General features: G+C 37.6%; 3 protein-coding genes across 5 annotated transcripts; 1 reads left to right on the top strand and 2 right to left on the bottom strand.

Moving 5' to 3' along the window:
• Window positions 1-2,413: 2,413 nt before the first annotated feature.
• Window positions 2,414-7,527, bottom strand: gde1 (glycerophosphodiester phosphodiesterase 1). Its single transcript, XM_041982208.1, has 6 exons — window positions 7,003-7,527; window positions 6,656-6,831; window positions 5,952-6,057; window positions 4,760-4,852; window positions 3,949-4,160; window positions 2,414-3,732 (listed from the first exon to the last, which is right to left on the bottom strand). Exons 1-6 carry the CDS (start codon window positions 7,270-7,272, stop codon window positions 3,585-3,587), a joined length of 1,005 nt encoding a protein of 334 aa, XP_041838142.1. The 5' UTR covers window positions 7,273-7,527; the 3' UTR covers window positions 2,414-3,584.
• A 167-nt stretch (window positions 7,528-7,694) lies between these two features.
• Window positions 7,695-11,550, top strand: tmem186 (transmembrane protein 186). The gene is made up of 2 exons (XM_041982243.1): window positions 7,695-7,847; window positions 8,507-11,550. Exons 1-2 carry the CDS (start codon window positions 7,845-7,847, stop codon window positions 9,170-9,172), a joined length of 669 nt encoding a protein of 222 aa, XP_041838177.1. The 5' UTR covers window positions 7,695-7,844; the 3' UTR covers window positions 9,173-11,550.
• Window positions 11,551-13,284: 1,734 nt separating this feature from the next.
• On the bottom strand, window positions 13,285-17,359 carry hmox2a (heme oxygenase 2a). 3 transcript variants are annotated; one of them, XM_041982224.1, is made up of 7 exons: window positions 17,316-17,359; window positions 16,469-16,586; window positions 16,225-16,342; window positions 14,982-15,149; window positions 14,454-14,777; window positions 14,194-14,326; window positions 13,285-13,853 (listed from the first exon to the last, which is right to left on the bottom strand). In XM_041982224.1, exons 2-7 carry the CDS (start codon window positions 16,558-16,560, stop codon window positions 13,726-13,728), a joined length of 963 nt encoding a protein of 320 aa, XP_041838158.1. In that variant the 5' UTR covers window positions 16,561-16,586; window positions 17,316-17,359; the 3' UTR covers window positions 13,285-13,725. The 3 variants fall into 3 exon arrangements, with proteins under 3 accessions (XP_041838158.1, XP_041838160.1, XP_041838161.1); XM_041982226.1 differs by lacking the exon at window positions 17,316-17,359 and adding an exon at window positions 17,210-17,228; XM_041982227.1 differs by lacking the exon at window positions 16,225-16,342 and having other exon boundaries at window positions 16,549-16,586.
• Window positions 17,360-18,823: the final 1,464 nt, after the last annotated feature.

Here is an 18,823-nt window from a genome sequence, read left to right as displayed (position 1 = left end):
AATAAAACTTTTTAATTAAATCTAATTGAATTTCCCTCAAATTCTGCACACATTTCTCTCTAACCATAAACTTTTTTGACAAGAAGTTCCTGTTCAAAACTCTTTTATGAAATTAACCAGAACCAATCCCAGTTGTTATCAGGCAAAATGTAAGATATACCCTGAAAACATCGTCAGTCTATCACAGGGTCAGTTTATTTGATTTTGGATTATGTGAAGAAACTGGAGTGCCCTGAGAGCATGCATGGAGGGTTCCACTCCAAATCCAGTATCCAGAGGCTATATGCTAAGGGCAGTCAGGAATAGTGAGCATCAGGGCCACTATCAAAGATGAAACATCCAAGCTCCATGAATACATCAGGACGATGGCCCCAAGTGATGAAGTACTGAGTGAATGCTTCAGGCAATGGAACCTGGAGGAGAATGAAATGGAGGAACCATCATGGAGCCCTTGCATGGGACCACCGGCAGATAGCTGAAGTGGCAGATATGAACAAGTACTACCAATGGCTAGAAAGGGCTGGACTGAAGGACAGCACAGAGGCGCTAATAGCAGCACAGAAGGCCCAAATCTACCACACCAATGCAGGACCCCAGGTGCAGGTTGTGCAGAGAGGCCCCTGAAACAATCCAACACCTCACAGCAGGGTGCAAGATACTGGCAGGCAAAGAATATATGGAACGCCATAACCAAGTAGTCGACATAGTTGCCAGAAACATCTGTGCAGAATATGGACTGGAGACCCTTAGGTCACAATGGGAAAAACCAAGGTGGTGGAGAATGAGAGGACTAAGATCCTGTAGGGCTTCCAGATATAGACCAACAAAATGGTGGTGGCCAACCAACCGGACATAGTGATCATGGATAAACAGCAAAGGAAAGCTGTAGTGATCGATGTAGCCATCACCAACAATGGAAATATCAGGAAAAGGGAACTCAAGAAACTGGAGAAATACCAAGGACTCAAGGAAGAGCTGGAGAAAAACCTGGAAGGTGAAGGCAACAGTAGTACCAGTGGTCATCGGAGTCCCCCACACTGAAGAAGTGGCTCCAACAGATACCTGGAGAAACATCAGATATCTCCATCCAGAAGAGTGCAGTCCTAGAAACAGTTAAGATACTGCGTAGGACCCTCAAGTTCCCAGGATTCTGGTAGAGCTTGAGCTTGAGATGAACGATCTACTGAATTCTGTCCGATCCACAGGTTCCTTATCCACCTTTAAGAGCAAGTTAAAGACTCAGGAGCATTTCCACACTTAGCTTAACTCTTCTACTCGTCTGAATGAGTTAAAAAGATTTGTCCAGCTCTTTGGCTCAACTCAGCACTGAATAAGCTGTGTGCACTTATGCCCATGTAAACTGTGTGTATAAATATATGACAATAACATAGTTTTAGATCATTAATGATTCACAACAAAAACGTACCGACACACATTATATCAACTGTGAATGTTTATTATTATTATTATTATTATTAAAGTTTTTGACCATTTTTGAGGAATTTTATAAGCTCTCAACATTAAGCCTTTTGGCGACTTTAGTTTGAAGTTTAAGTCCCGTCGTTTCCGGTCACATTGTTTCTGTTTACGTCTGGTCGGACTGTTAAATAACGCCCCGCCCTCCGTCACGTCATCAAACGCCCCTCAGACGGAGCTACCACCTTTCACCTATTAAACCACTTAACTGAAAAAAACGCTTTTCTAATAAAACGGAAACGAAATGTTTATTTTTATGCTGTCTGTTGGTTTGTTTACTGACAATAGTTCATTTAACACTAATGAAAGGAACAAAATATTAGCGTTTCTCTTTGCATCATCTTTTAATCTTCAGACTTTGACCATCCATTATTTTTCATATGAACTTCCAAGTTGAATACCGTGATTAAAATTTAGAGTTCATTAGCACAGGTGGCTTCTGTTAGTTCAGGTGAAAAATCACCTGAGTGTGTGCTGAAGTGTTTGCTGAAGATCAACCGGGACAAGAAGCAGCTCAGACAGGCTTATCTGGATGATATCCAATACCCCCCCCCATTCATCTGTACTATCTGGGTCAGTCACCTGAGTCTGAAGGCCAAGAGACTGATTGTCAACAATCCACATGATACAAGTTTAAAAGCAAAGACTGAAAACTATTGCCAGGTACATATTTCAACTTTCACACTCCCTCTGCTTCTACAATTTAAAACTCTGCTCAAGACATGTTCAGAGATACTATTGTAGTACTGTAGCACAAGTCTTTTTTTTTTTTTTGTCACATACTGTGTTCAAACGAACACATTTGTCTTAAATATGTCTTTGTTTTCCTGAAGCATCCGTGAGCTGGACAAGTACTAAATAATTTGCTGCAAAATAAGTCAAAACAGCTCTTTTTAAACTAAAATCAAATAAAATCATTAAGCTTCTGCTGTCGCAATGTGGTCCAAAAAAAGATACTTTATTTGAACATCCAACTCTTTATTCAAATTTCAGTCCAGCATAACCTCTCTAAAAACAGAGTAGAAAAACAATCAAACATTCATTATTCATTTAACTGGTTTTAAGACAAGACGACTACATTAAAAGAAGACAATCACCTGTAATCTAATTATAGTGTTTGGATCAAAAGCATTCAAGCAATTCTATTATGATTTGTTATTTAACCATATATATATATATATAACATTAATTAGAGCTGCGTTCCACTCAGGTGTCCCAGTTATAACACCCTCACAGCACACATCATTGTTCACTGTCATTGTTATTTACACCTGTGCTGTTCCATCAGACGGAAACCTGCTTCCTGTTTAATACAGATCACTTTCTGAATTTATTTATTTATTTTTACTGCTCATCCTTTACTCTTTCTTTGCACCAGTTACACTTCTTTGTTAAAAGAATGCATTTCAGCAGCTTCTCAGCTAGTGAGGTAAGAGAAATACTACAGACTGAAAAATAAAAAAGGTTAATGGCAAATGTTAATAAAATAATAAAGACACAAAGGTGAAAACTTTAAGATAAAAAAAATGCATAAATACTTCCTTTTCCTTGATAATTTTCTATCCATATATATTCGTCATTTTTTTGTATTGGCTTATTTTCTGCAAGTAAATACAGTGACTTTTTCTTACATATTAATTGATTAAAAAAAAAAGTTTTGGTCATAAATTACCCTTAGTGAGGAACTGAAAAGACACAATTAAAGTCAGCAAACATAAAACTAAAAACAATTACAGTCCTGAGTATTTATATTTATATACAGTACGTTTGATACACGGTGTTTTTTAGACTTGTATTAACATCAGGCTGTATTTAAAGGTTTATAAATGCAATGCATTTAATTGACCTTCTCTCATATAGTTTAAATGTTTCTGTGAAAACAAAACTTATTACCTGGTCGTTTGTTATCAAGTAAGAAAATGAGTCTGATAAGTTTGAAAGCCTCTGCAGAGATGAATGAAGCTGTGCCAGGAGATGAGAGAACAGAGAGCATTTGCTCTCTATTACCTACTGCCACAGTCAGATCATTTCCAGTGAGAAAACATTCCTTCTACTTATGAATTTTGTTTCATGAGGATGTGTGTGAGCAAGATGTTTGCTGGGTTTCCTTAGTAATGAGGGTCACAGTCTTCCACGAGGCTGTCTGTGATGTAGTTGATGTGTAGCAGCTCTTGGTAGTACTCCTTCTCCACTTTTGTGTTGACGGTCCAGGCAACAACTTCCACCCCCCTCTGAGCCCAGTACTGCACATACTCCCTGCAGAAAGAACACAGAAAGTGTTTGCCTGCTGAGAAACTGAGCTCTTTAGACATTCAAATCTACAGGCACTGGGAACATCTCAGAATGTCTTGTGATATTTGACAAAACATAAAAGTCCAGATTTTAATGGCTTTGAGAGACATCCTGTGCTCTTAGGAGCTCAAAAGAGGAATTTTATGCACATTGTGTAAATGATGTGTTGCACAAACTTACGGTGACACAAAGTTCTTCTGTATCAGGAAGGCTGAGATGCCACAAAGCTTCCACAACACATGATGGTGCGCCCAGTCTAACAAGATGTCCAGTAGTGTCATCCAATAATGTTTCCATGATGATAAGAAACGTGGGGCACCGTCTCCGAAACGACTCAGGCTCCATGGCCTGTGGGTCAGCGCTGTGACCACTTCAGGGTCACTCTGTCTCATCTGGGATACAAAAACAAAGTGTTGATGAATGTTTGTTGTACAGCAGCAACACACAGGAATGTATGAAACTCTGCTGCTCTGTTTCCATCACATTTTCTCTCCTTTTTCTCAGACCGGACAAGATTTTTCTAGTGGAATCTTTTCTTTGAATGTGGAAAATATGCATTCAAACGTGGAGGTTCCACTAAGGCAGATAAAAATGAAGAAGAAAGAGCTAAAGCACTTAACTCTGGGAGCTCTGTGGTTTTACAGACATAAATCTGTGTTTATAAAAGCAAAACAGTTACAATCTACAACATTTAAAACTCATTTTCAAACACTTCTCTTGAATGTGTGTTAACATGGAGATTCTTACCTGACTTTCAGTTCTTTGCAGGCAGTATGAACCCAAGAGATTTTAGGTTTTGTTTAATAAAGTTAATTTAATTAGTTAATATACATTTAGTTTTGCATTTTAAGTTTATAACTCCTAAAATGAAGAGCAAGCGACTTCATTGGAAGAAGTGGTGTAGATAATGGAAGGAAGGGTGGAGGGTATGAACCCATTTGACTGTTATGTAAAACTGAATATGATCTGAATATTCACAGAGCCCTCTTACCCTGTAGATGACTTTGGGCTCGAAGGAGCAGACGATGCTGATGTTGTACAGTTTTGGATACTTCTTGTACATGTCTTTAAGAGCTGCGGCTGCCTGGGTGGGAAGGACAAACACAGTTAACAGCATGCGTCAGGCTTTGTGTTTGTATTTGTGGCATTCCCATCCAACCCCTTGGCGGTACCTAACAGCTGTATGTGCAATGTCCTTATTATTCTTCATTATTTATTAATCATCTTTTTATTAGTCATTTAATTAATCTTTATTGCATTTATTACATATTTTCTTTATAATCAATATAGTCTTTAACCATTTTTATCCATCTTTATGCACTGTCTTTTTCTGGGTACACACTTGAGTATTTTTCTGACGAGTGAGGACCTAAGAGACTCTGACCCTGGTCTGGGAACCGTGTGGTTCTTATAAGAGACCCTGGGTTTTATGAAGATGGGACATCGGCAAGTTAGGACAGATTGTTATGAGAGAGAAGCTGACTGTCTTATCTGGTCATTCAGGCCACCCTGACAACTCGAGGTACAAGTGTACAAGTCCTCCTTTTACAAGTGTTTTATTTTTCTTTTCTGTAATAAACTTTGTTAAACTTCACTTACCCAGACTCTTAATAATTTATTTTTCTACAGCAGTACAGACACACTGCTGCAGGGCCTCAACTCAAGAACATCACTGTCTGAAACAACAATCAACGCTGCAGCTCTGTATTTCTGATTCATCTAAAAACGTCCTGAAAATGCAGCCACTCAGCAAAGAGCCAAAGGCCTTTAGCATTTATTAAACTTGAACTTTAAAGAAACCTGAGCTTTTAATGTACAGGGGTCACCGTGGTGACTCAAGTGCATCTCAGCACAGTTGACTGAGACTGTTGTCACTGAAACTAACAAACACAAAGTCACATTTTCACATGAGACGGATTATATTTGCCCATAGAAAAGACCATTTTGTATTTTTAACCAATTAGTCAACGGACAGGCTGTTCCAGCTCTACTACATACAGATAATCCTACCAAACACCTGCTATGTTCATTTTGTATAAGAACAATGTATAAGTAATCTGGAGACCTCATGTTACAGCCCAAACATCACGTTTTCTGCCTTTTGCAATTTTGCCTGAATGCAGATCAATTAAAACAGCAGACAGAATGAAGATCATCAATACTATTAGTTTTGTTGACTGCACCTCTTCTGGATGACCTTTGACATCAAAGTAGATGGTGAGCTGCAGTTTGATGCATTCCACCACCGCTTCCTCCAGAGTTGGGATCTTCTCTCCAGCAAATTTGTCCCTAGTGACGAAGGAAGCAAGCAAGACTTAAATACATGTTACATTATTCAAAACTAACTAACTTGTTCTGTTTCTCTCTGGGTGAATAAGGATGCAATCCCTTCATGAGGCAGTGCACGCTGCCCCTGAGCTGGTGCATCACTATCCAACCAGAAAACCAGCTCGGTGTAGGTGAACGTTTGTTATTATTGGGGCATCTGTGTGGTATCAGCAGAACTGACAACTGTTGTTTAACTAAAAAAGAAATGTTTAGATTCTCTACAGAAGAAGTCGCCCTGGGTAATGGACCCTGTTTTAACAGTTTCATTACATGTCCACTCATGCTTATAAAAAAGTATAACAGGACTGCACACAGCCTGTTACCTGATTATGGTGGTGGTGGACATGTCAGTGGGTTATCACGGATAATAATTAGCTCTCTCAAACAACTTATTTTAAGTGTACATCATCAACATTGATGCACAGACAAATATTATTGAGTTGTATCTACAGTTTAAAAATAAAAGTATTCCATTAGTCTGCAAAAACAAGAATCATTTTACATCATCTGAGCTTCTCTGATCTGCAGGTGTGTTCTTAGCTTTGTTCTTGTTTCATACCTGAGACGATGTTTAGCAGCTGCATCAAGTTTACGCAACTCTGAAAATCTCATCTGGCTGAGTGGCCCTGACCCATTGGTGGTCCGATCCACAGTGTCATCGTGCATCAGTATTGGGATGCCATCTGCTGAGAACTCCAGGTCCAACTCAACACCAGTTGCCCCATTCTTATGGGCCTATAGCAGGAAATGTGTTGGTTATTTCCAAAAAATCTGACAACTTGTTTAATGTTTTCTGTCAATGGTGGACCTCTGCTATTTTTTTAAACCTATTGTGTTGTCTGCAAGCCGGGGGTGGGGAGACAAAAGAAGGAGAACTACTTCTAACCTTTTCCACCCTTCTCTCACCTCCTGAATCGCTGCTATTGTGTTTTCCGGTGCATCGTGCCCACCGCCCCGATGAGCGACCACTGACACCTTCCCGGTGCCCACCACGCGGGTAGCAGGATGCAGCACCTGCCAGGCTCGACTCGTAGCCACCTGGGGGAACCGGAACATGGCTAAAAATAGGTAGAGGGAGGCAATGAGCGCGGTTGTCCATATTGGGCTTCGAGTCCCCAACAGAACGACCACGAAGACAAGCGAGAAGACGGAAACTTCATCCCCAAGCTGCAGCATTGTTTTCCGGACTTGCTTTTAAGAGCTTAGGAAAAGTAGGACCTGATAGGGGGTGTGTCCTCGCCTGTCAATGTGACATTTACTGTCCTACATTTTTTTCCAGACTCCTCTGACACATGCTCCGCCTTGATTATTTACAACAGCAACAAAACGATCACGCAAACGCCAGGAAATCTCCTAAATGCTGACCAGACTGTTACTGGTTTAGCCGGTACCGGCAGGAACACTTTAGGCTGCACTTCGCAGCGGATATGACAGCTTTGCTCTTCCGTGTCGTTTTGTTCGCAAACCTGTTGTACTGAAAATAATCATTTAACTTGAAATAAAAGTTTAACAAAAACACAAGTAAATTAATCGCAATTTACCATTGTAAATATTTCCACAAGGGGGCAAGCGAGCTAAAAAAAAAAAAAAAAAAAATGTTTAGGAAAATAAATGGTTAGCGCCGTTGAGTACTTCCGGGTCACAGAAAACTGCTCCATGTTAGCTTGTTATTAGCTGCCCCATATTAGCGTTAGTTCAGTCTTGGGTTTGTGTTTGTGTTCTTCTCTGCACTTATCCTGTCGCTTATCATGGTGAGCCTCTTCCCCCTATTAAACTAGTATATCGAATTTACAGCTGAGCAAATTACGAGAAAGACGTGAAGGTGTCATTAGCTGGTATTGCATTACAGTTCACTTATGACATGTGTACTTCTACAATGGCATTGCTAAATTTACTGTCAGTAATGAAAGTAAAGTTCACTGTGTCATATTGTGTCCTTACATTTTTATCCATTTTTATCTCTTGGGAGCTAATTTCTCAGTTAGAGCAAGAAAGGGTCAGCTGATACGGGAATTAAAACCACACTCTTTTTAGAGATGACAAAAGTATGAATGGCAAAAGAATGGGATTTCTGAACCTTGTCCTGGTGTGTTTCTTTAGACAAAGACCTTATGAGGGCGTGTCTCTATACCATTATAGCTTGACACTGCTTGGCACTAAAGAAAAGATAAAGACTGTTTGACTATTTGAACTGCCTTGAGACAAAGTTGACTCTCCTTTAGTGCTTATTTAGCTGCTGCAGCAAATGATAGTGTGGAGAGAGGAACTTAGTATCTTCACAGATCCATCTGATTGTGTTTTAATGAATGAATGAATTTTTAAAGGTTTAATCTGTGTCTTTCAGAGAGACTAATTGATCTTGAAAAATTTCACTCAGTTGGTAAGTTGATGTGATGTTGCTTTTCTACAGATCAGGTCAGTGTTGCTGCACAGGTCAACTGCCCGCATCCTGTCCTGCACCAGAGGATCATGTCTGCTCTCGGGTCAGATACCTCATAGTTTTCAGCCTCATTCTTCAGGTCAAAAATCAATCCAACAGAGCTGCCATGGACCTGTCACACCTAAACTCACAGCCCTGGTCAAATATTCAGACTTATCGACACAGAGATACTCTATGATTTACACCCTGCCACACATTAAGCTCCTCAGAGCTGTGTCCAGACTCAAACTGCTCCAAACTGCCATCACTGTGGTCATCTTGCCCCCAGTGTACATCCTCTACTTTCAGGGAAGTGCTTCCTTGTTCCTTGTCGGCTACACTACGGGGATTGCACTGTTTGCTGGTGTCATGCTGTACACTGTCAGTCACTTCTTCAGACGGGTTGTGGGAATGATGTACCTGGATCTGGCCCAGACCACACTCAAAGTTTCCCACCTCACTTTCTGGGGCAAACGCCATGACATTTACATGCCAGTGTCAGATGTGATGACCATCTGTGACACAGGGGACTCAGGAAATGAGACGATACTGAAACTTAAGAGATTCAGCAGTCCAGAGACCTTGTATTTCTCAACTTACTTTGGACGAGTAGTAGACAAACCAAGTTTTGAGAAGGTGTTTGGAAGCTTAAAATGATTATTTGTTCAAAAGTAAAAACAAAAAGAATTTAATTCTCCTGAATATTTGAATGAAAATATAACTGTATGAGACAGATATGTTGTGTATGAAAAAAATTAAAACTTGACTGAAATATTGTAGATCTGGAATATTTCCTCATCAGTAGATAATTTTATATTTATATTTTTTAAACCATGACAACATAAATAGAAGAAAAAGGCATGCATGAGTCAGATCTTTGTATCGTCTAACTGTGGTATCAAGTCTTTGAACTATGTTGCAAAAACCGTAAACTAAACTTCTGAAATTGGGACCTGGCATGGTCACATTTTTATGTCATCAGGTGTCCCTTAAAATAAAGCTATTTCATTGATCTTTGGCTTTAAATTTGAAGAACCCCATTAAGAACCCAGATTCCCAGGACTTGATAGAGAACAAGACCAATACTGTTAGAGTATCATTGGTTTATTTATTTTTAAGGGAACTCAGTAATTACTGATGAGAATTTTCTTTCTGAGTTTATAGTAAAATAAAAAAAACGAGCAGAGGTTTAACTTGGTACAGTGAATACAGCATGCTTTGAACTTAAAGTTGGGTGGATACAAAGATGGGAGGCTGCAGATTTGTACTGTGAGCTGGGTATGTGTGGTCCAAAAGAAAATGTAAAGATTGTGTACGTTTGTGTGTGTTTTTTTAAATATGTTTTTGAGTCAGTTGTGACATTAAAATATGTTCCCAGGCAAGTAACATGTTGCCTTTAATATGTGAAGCAGTAAAAATCCAGAGTCTTAGCAAAAGGTCTAAATACTTGTTTGTATGGAGGTATTGCCTATTAGGAATTTGCACATGAATAAATAGATTAAAAAATCTAGTACCATCACTGAAGCAGCTGAAAATTCTTTATAACATGACAAAATAAGATGACAACATACACACAGATATTTATTCCTTTAACACTACTGCTTAACTTTACTTGAGAGAGCTAAAACTTTGGGACCACATAATTAAGCTTGTAAAACTGTAACATCAAAAGTGGTGAATGCTACTCAGTTTTACCTGCCAGGCTTTAAAACCACACTTCCACAGGTGCAGCCAGTTACCCTGCTGAAGGTTAAAATACTTTTCACTGCCACCAAGTTTAAAAGACCATGTTAGCTGTATTTATATATTTATTTTATAATTGGTAAGGCAGAACAAAAAGTATTCAATCAGTAAAAAAACCTTTTCATTTATGACTGCCTGATTCAGAGCAGAGGGAGTTTATAATAAATAAATGTATACAGTGGTATCCATTTGGATTACAAGGAGAGTTGTGATTGGCAGCTTTCAGGATGTGAAGTAAAGAACAGAAGGAAACTGAGATCTCTGACTTTAAAAATAAATCTGTGGAGATAAAGGAAAAGGGCAGATGAATCCAAACTCTGCAGCAGTAACAATAATAAATTGGATTGGATTGGTCTATATCTAATTAGACTTGTTTTGGATTTGTTTCTCTTTACAGTGCCTGAGATGACGTTTGTTGTGAATTTGGGATGTAAAAATAGCCCAGTTTCTATTTGGGCTGTAGAGCATTAATTATTTGCAAAACACAAGATGAAAACATGATTATCACGTTGTTACAGTCATGCTTTTAACACAATCACTTCACGTTGCCCTGGCAATGTGGATGTTTTGTTTATATACACCTGAAAAAGTGCAACTTTATTATTTTTAAAACTGTTAAGGAATGGGCATCTTTTTGAATTGCATCGCAGTTCGGTTACCATAGCAACCATCTGTGCATCTTTCAAACCTTTGAAATGCTGCTCTGTCTGAAGACACCCAGAAACCTGCAGAGGTGTGTTGGAAAACATTCACACATAAATTGTAAGAAAAACTAAGTTGAATGGTTTAAAAAACTGACTATAGTATTTCAGTTATTCTTACTTTTTTTCTCAAGTACAGCTTAAGCTGGAGTTATTTACAGAATGCACAAACTAATGAGATCTAATATCTGTTATTGAAGCTTACTAATTAAGCTTTTTAAATTTTAAGATAGTTAACAGTTTGCAATAAATATTACCACTCTGTGTTATGGCATGTTTATTTCTTTGTGTATGTGTCTAACAATGTACTCATGTCACTGCTGCTGTTGTTGCATTTTGGAGATGTTTTGTTCAGCTAATTGTTTTATGAAATTATACTGGATCCAATGTAAAGATGGCTGAAGAGAAGAGTAACACCAACAACGTGAGTCTATTGCTGCATATGGAGAGATTTGCACTTATGAGTTGGTAGAAATAATGTATGAACTGGCTCCTAGGGAACATTTGGTACACCCTTTGATCAAATATATTTAAAGTTTTGGAAGCTATAATATACGACAACTGTCTTCATTACGATTGAAAAGTATTGTTTTATAAATAGTAGTGATAATTTATGCTAATAGCCTAATATTAAATTGAACAGTCTTAAACTGTTCCTTGAACGGTGGATGGCTATTAGAGAAAACTACATCGAAGATGAAACTGATAAAAAAAAGCAAATGTGTCTGCTGCTACAGCACCGCGGACAATACTTGGGTTGTATGAATACTACGTTTTATTAAATGGCAGAGCTTTCAGAGTCACGGTCTATGCCGTTGATTCCAATTGAATGAGTTTGACTGGAACAACTTTCTAAACAATGTTTGCCTTTACCCACTTTGCTCTGCTAGGGGATGAAAGAGAGTTAACAGGTTAGCAAGTCTGATACGAAGAAAACAGTCAAGCTGACTTAAAGACAAATCTATATCATTTTGATGTTTGTGATATAATGGTTAGGAAGCATATCGCTGCTGTCGGGTGCAAACCTCCTATCTCCAAAATTCGTGATTTTTGTTTTCCTTCATAAATCAGTACTATTGGTCACCCTCTATGTCCGTCTGTTGTTTTACAAATATTTAACCAAAGATATATGATTAAAACATAATACAAAGTTTGATGGCATTATGTCCTGTTATTACAAAACCATTCCGTTTTTTTTTATTTTTTGAAAAATGACAGTTTTGGAGATAGAAGGTTTTTGCCCGACAGCAGCGAATCCTGTTCACTGCCTCTTTCTCTGTCCATCTTTTTTGGCTTTACAGAATCTCACCTTCCCCGGCCAAAAAAAAACAAAAAAACAAAACAAAACACAACAACAACAAAAAAGACAGCTGTTGTCATTGTGGAAAGAGTTTCATCCATTTAAGAGCTTTGAAACGGCATTATCATATATGACTAGTGTGGGAGGTGTTTTTTTTTTTTTTCCATTCACAACACTTGAAACGCCATCAGCGTATCCTCCCTGGAGAAAGGCCTTACACTTGTGACCAGTGTGGGAAGTGTTTCAAGTCTTTAGGAAATTTGAAGAACCACTGGCGTGTCCACACTGGAGAAAAGCCCTACTTCTGTCATGTGTTTAAAAAGAGTTTTAGGCACTCAGGGACTTATTCAGACCATAAGGAGTCATATAAACACTACAGAAAATCCTTGTGTATGTGACTAGTACTGGAAGAGCTGTGACTTTTTCAAAGCTTCATCACCGTCTCCACGGTGACCACAGAACAGTGACTAGTTTCAACCTGTTTTAAACAAGTAAAAATTACATGGTAACATTTTGTAATAAATGTCTAAAAATTTTAAATAATATTAATTTGTATGCATCTTCAATTGTCAAGTGTTGTGATTTTATCTTCAGCAAGCACACACACACACACACACACACACACACACACACACACACACACACACACACACACACACACACACACACACACACACACACATAAACATGTAAAAACTTAAGGGCCTTCTGCTTGACTAGCATAGCTCAATGAGACTAGGTTAAAGTTATATTTGGGGCTACATGCCAACATCAGCTGCTACTGTCATGTAAATCAAAGGTTTAACATTCCCCGTTACCCACACCTTAATCTTTAGCATATTATTATTTGCTAGTAGAACATTGGATACTTTTCCATCTGTTATGACTATATTAGTCTTTGGATCCTTTTGTGTTTGGATGGCTTGCCTTCAGCAGGTCCCAGAGCATGAAAATATGTGATAATACTGCATGCAATTTCTACTTAAGTCAGGTTAAAACTATTATTTAAGAGACAAAGTGAGATTGAACCACTTTTATTGACGGACAAATTCTCCAACCATTTGTACAATGCATATTTAAACTCCAACACATTCCCTGCACAAAATATAGTTGAATTTACCTTAAATACATTGAAGTAATAATACTTTGACCTTGTGGAAACGTAGGCATTTCAGTTTCCTACATGGTGAAGCATCTTCAAACCTAATGCACACTCACACTTCCAGCATAGCACATGCATCATGAAATGGCTTTTATGTGCATGGTCAGAAAACTTTTTATCTGAATGCTCAGAAGCAAAAAACTGTTTTCCACAAAGTGGAATTAAATAAATACTAAAACACAGCTTATAACTGATTAGTGAGGGAGTCCATGAAATGCTAGGCTCTGTTTCTGTTTCCTGTTTCACACTTTTGGGCAGTAACAGTTAAAACGATGAAGGTCAAATTCAGCAGGATGCAATGAGTTTACAGAAGATACCAGGCAGTAAACCCAGCAAAGACCGCTACCCAGGCAGCCAGGGCCACCTGACAAGGTGGATGTTTGAGAAGCATCATGGCTAGCTGGAGTACAAAGGTGGGATTCCCACTTGCAGCTGTGCAGAGAAAGGGAACAATCTCAGATAGAGGTATGCAATCCACACATTTTTTTATTGGGTACTACACTAAATAAACTTTACATTAGAGAGTTGGTAAATGTTACCATATGGGCACCCATCTTGTTAGGAAAATACTCTGTTAGTGATGACACCATTTAGGAGCAGAATAAAAACACAACTTCATCTGCTGAATGTAGGTGATAAATAATATATAGAAGTGATTTTTGTGGTACTGTTGTCCTATCGTGTGTTTCATAACTAAAACAATTTTCTGTGTCTTTGTTATAACAAACAGTTCTTGGGAATGTGTGGTCATCAACAGTAGAAAACATCTTACCCATTTTAGCTGCATAGTATGGACACTTGTTGACATCACCACCCTGCATGATCTCTGCATGACTGTGTCCAAATCCGGCATCTTGGAATTCCTCTTTGATGGTCTTTCCAATTTCCTCCAGCTCTGAAAATACCTGATTCCAAAACACAAAAGAAATTTCTGTCGAACCTACGATTATCCTCACTAAAACAAACTTTTGTTGTTCATTTTTTTATGCTTTATGTTCCTTTTGACTCCAGAGATCTTCCTTGTTCACTCACCCTCATGTTGAAGCCAAAAGCCCGATTGGACTCATCCACAATCTTCTCTTTTGTTTCCATGTCCATCTCAAGCTCGTTCATCCTGCTTCGGTAAAGCTGCTTAAAGCCCCTGTGACTGTGAATTCCCTCAAAGTGGTAAAAGTTCAAACCCTCTCCTGTTGAGGGAAGCTTCAGAGCCCTCTGGGCCACTTTCTTGAGGATCTGTCCACCCGAGAGGTCACCCATGTAGCGGGTGTAGGAGTGGGCCACCAACAACATTGGGTCCTTTTCTCCAACCTCATGGATGCGGTCCACATAAGGCTTAGTGCCTTCAGAGAGTTTGATCTGTGAGAAAACACAGCTATGAAAATGAGGTTTTCCAGATTGACGAGGACGATAATTGTGGAAAAACTTATATAAAAATTTATACACACACGTTGAATGAACAATATTAATTTAAGTGAAGCTGTATGAGCCAGTTAGTGAGTAATGCTCTAGAAGATGCCACTCATCTCTTGTCTGTACATCTTTTATGTATTTTCTACTCACCTGGCTCTGCCAATCCTCTCCATAAAAGTACTCCAGGTCCCGGGCAAGGGCCTCACCCCGGTGCAGCTCGGTCGGAAAATAGATTGGTGCGATGTGAAGATGGTCTTTATTCTTCTCAATCTCCTCCTCCATGGCCGAGTAGACATAGTAAAGAGCTGCTGTGCCTCTCTGAAAACATATGAAGAGGTAGAAAAAATGAACAACTTATTTACAACTAATTTAGATATTTTAAAACCTTGCTTTTCGTGTACATAAACTAATACACGATAATATTAATAAACACTACAGCTAAAGTACTGCTCATATTATATTATTATATTGTATCCAATTAATTGATAAAATCAAGGAAAAGAAAATCTAGATTGTATAACAGCAAAAACCTCACACACTAAGGTAATTTTGTGGAGTGGACCCTTTTCATGCTCAGTAAGAGATAAGTGGGAAGAATATTTGGATCAGAGGTAAAACTTAGACTTAATGCTTTCAGGCACACATAGAGGTCCAACAGTTGTAAATTAGCCCACAAATTTCCATGTATCCTTGCCAAAAGAGGAATGAATGGAGGGATGTGATCAAAGCTGTTTGATTTTTTAACAAAGTTAAAATAAAAATATCAATCTGTTTTTTAGGAAACTTGGTGGAATAAACAAGCAGGGAGATGCTGTTTAATTATAGTACATCAAAAGATACTTTTTCTTGTAAAACTGTGTGATATGACTGCTGACCTGTCCAGATACATTCTACAAGGATTTTATATGAAAACATATTTGCTTCTGACCAGTTGACCAAAAATAAGTTGAAAATCGGTGTATGTCTATGTGGAAATACAGCAGCAAATAATCCTGAACATTTATGAAGTGAGTGTGTGTGGGTGAGTTGCTGCTGCATATTCTTTATTTTTTCTGTGGACAAGTGTATGGCTTCCGGATTTACAATCACTTGTTTATGCCTCACGCACCATTTTTGGTGCACTGTAATCACAAGTAGTTTTTGTATAATTTGTTGTCTGTTGTACAAGTGTTTATAGCCATTTTTTTATGAAATATTAGTATTGCCAATTTCATTTTTAGTGATGAGAGTTGATAGTGGCATGACAACTATATAGCAAAACAAAAGGCTCTCAATGACGATAAATTATAGATAGATCAAGGGTGCTGAGAGATCTTTTCTCTTAGTGGACATTGTAATTAAGGGGCTGATAATATTACGTATGACAATGATATAAGATTCTTTGGCGGCCAACCTTAAACAACTCCCTCTTGATGCGGCCTCTGAGGAAATCTTTGACGAATTGGCAGTTTTCTGCTCTGTCATGAGACTCTTTGGTGCCCTCAGCTAACATTTCGGAAAGGTCGCTTGGGCTTGGTGGTGCAAAGAAAAGGGAAGGTAAGGGAAGCAGATATTAACACTTTAAATCATTGTGACAATATAGAGATTTCTGTGAGATCCATTATAGAGATCCATGAACGATGGCCTTTTTTTCATACCTAAGATCTTCATCATCACTGTCCACAATAATCCTGGCCCCTCCTTTTTTCCCACCATCGGCTTTGGGCTCAGACATTACCTTGGTTTCCATTTTCCTGGTTTTCTCAGTGCTTTCACCTTGAAGGGCAAGAAACATAAATATATGTCAATTAATTAAATGCAATCTGATTGAGGTAAACAATTTATGACAACATGGCTTCTGCATTGTCATATACATTTATACCACATATACAAGGGTCATTAGAAAAGTTTAATAAAAGGGCAAGGCTCACATAACTAAAATAAGTGATTTATATTATCATCAAAAGACAATTGCCACCCACTCTCCTTTAAACAAACTCTTGTTGTTTTAAATAAGGGTTCGTGAAGATCCCTATTTAAATAAGAATCATATTCCTATTTAAATAGGGATCTTAAGTTTACCATAAATATGTATGCATTTTCCATTTAATTCTATATGATTACACAGCACTTCAGGACTTATGTCTATTGCAATTTAAATTCTGTTAGTTGATCAAACGCCAGGTGCAAACAGAGCATATTTACGAGCTGCTATTATTGACAGGAATTACTACAAGTTAATCTACAATAATACAACAATAACATTTTCAGCTGGCATTCTTTTGGCAAAACATTGGAGAGAAGGTCGAAACACGGAGCTGACACTTGAGGGGACAATTACAAAACTGACACTTGGCTTCGTACCTTGTCTAAGTGGCGAATACAGTTAAGTGTGTTACCATGCTGACTTTAAAAATTCTGTCTTTGTCTCTGTATATACTAACTCATGACATCTATTCTTATAAACTTTGGAGCAAATAAGAACGAAAGAAAAGGTTTATTTACCTCTTCGAACGTCCCAAGACAGCTGAGTATAAAGCGGGAGGATCTCTGTCACAGCTGACCAATCATATGAGTTCCCGTGAAGACGTCAAATGTGATTGGTGTTTTTTTCTTTCTTTTTTTTTTTTTTTTTTTTTTTTTGTATCACCTTTATTTGTAACAACAAAACTGGCTACACATAAAAATAATTAAGTTTACAGACTGAGCTTGACAAGAAAGGAGGAAAATATAGCTCTGGTAACATTCATAGTGCAAACAATGAGAGAGTAAATAATCCAACATGAAGAAAGAACATTTGATGCAAAATGAATAATGAAAAACAAACACAAAAAGAAAGAAAGAAAGAAAGAAAGAAAGAAAGAAAGAAAGAAAGAAAGAAAGAAAGAAAGAAAGAAAGAAAGCTTAAAGTCCAAGTACACAGGTGGGATGCATGAAGGTTGTGGGAGGACAAGAAAGCAAAACAGACTTAATCTTATGTCAAGATAGTCACTTAAAGTAATATTAAAGGAGGCTTAAATGTTTTAAATTCTCCTCCAAACTGACTATGCTGAAGTACTTTTGCCTGGTGTGATTGAAAGTGGTTTAATTTAATTTAATTTAATTTAATTTAATTTAATTTAATTTAATTTAATTTAATTTAATTTAATTTAATTTAATTTCTGAGCGCCTTTTATGACACTTTAGGTCACCTTACAGTGAAAGATACATAAAATAAATAAGATACAATGAAATACAACAAGTTAAGTTAAAAGAACAATTTAATTTAATTTAGTTTAAAATGTGAAAAGATGCATAAAAAATCAATTTAAAGCAAAACACATTTGTAATGTTTTTTTTAATGGCTTTGACGAAAGGCACAAATTTAAGGAATTTTTTGTCAAACTCAAAAAAAGGAATAAACACAAAAAATAGGATCACTAACGAAAATAGAAGAAAAATCTGGAAATTACACAAAATATTAAAAGTTAAAATATAAAAACAATATAGGGACTAAACTTTATCTTAAGGAGATACAATACAACCCAACCTATGAGAGACATGAAATTTTTACAATGACAAATGGTCTTCCATAATTACATCTTACCTGAAGATACTCTGGCACATTATTCTTTTCCCCCTTTAGAAATTGAGGTGTAGAACATTACTACATGTTGTAATTTGTAACTTTGAACACCAGATGTTGCTAGACCCTTTGTGTGAGATTCCCCCAAGCTCAGTTTGATTCAACAAATGAACAGCGTCAGTGTATTTAAAAAAGAGCTACTAATGCTAATAACTGCTGTTTTGCATATGCAAGACAAATATTATTTTATTGAATTTTATGCCCTCTTCTGCAGCAACTAACCTCCAGTACCACCTACCATTTGTGCCTCTTCATTACAATGGAACATGCAAACAAACACACTCAAGTCTTGCTCTGAAAACAACTGACAATACACAGGAAATGTATAGTTTACATGCCACTGTCATATTTTATGTGCAATATCCTCATGTGGCCCTCTGTCTACATC

This window comes from Melanotaenia boesemani, chromosome 4 (genome assembly GCF_017639745.1).
Source record: "Melanotaenia boesemani isolate fMelBoe1 chromosome 4, fMelBoe1.pri, whole genome shotgun sequence".
NCBI classification, from domain to species: domain Eukaryota; kingdom Metazoa; phylum Chordata; class Actinopteri; order Atheriniformes; family Melanotaeniidae; genus Melanotaenia; species Melanotaenia boesemani.
Note: the sequence above shows the minus strand (reverse complement) of the source record. Positions and strands in the feature narration are given on the sequence as shown.

Excerpts from the sequence above, each read along its gene's own strand:
- gde1 (XM_041982208.1), bottom strand. The coding sequence starts at position 7,272 with ATGCTGCAGCTTGGGGATGAAGTTTCCGTCTTCTCGCTTGTCTTCGTG. Across the intron at positions 4,161-4,759 it reads AGCCCAAAGTCATCTACAGG|ATGAGACAGAGTGACCCTGA; the intron begins GTAAGAGGGCTC and ends TTTGTATCCCAG. Across the intron at positions 3,733-3,948 it reads CAGAAGAACTTTGTGTCACC|GGAGTATGTGCAGTACTGGG; the intron begins GTAAGTTTGTGC and ends TTCTTTCTGCAG.
- hmox2a (XM_041982224.1), bottom strand. The coding sequence starts at position 16,560 with ATGGAAACCAAGGTAATGTCTGAGCCCAAAGCCGATGGTGGGAAAAAA. Across the intron at positions 15,150-16,224 it reads TCAAGAGGGAGTTGTTTAAG|AGAGGCACAGCAGCTCTTTA; the intron begins GTTGGCCGCCAA and ends ATATGTTTTCAG. Across the intron at positions 14,327-14,453 it reads CTTTTGGCTTCAACATGAGG|GTATTTTCAGAGCTGGAGGA; the intron begins GTGAGTGAACAA and ends TTTTGGAATCAG.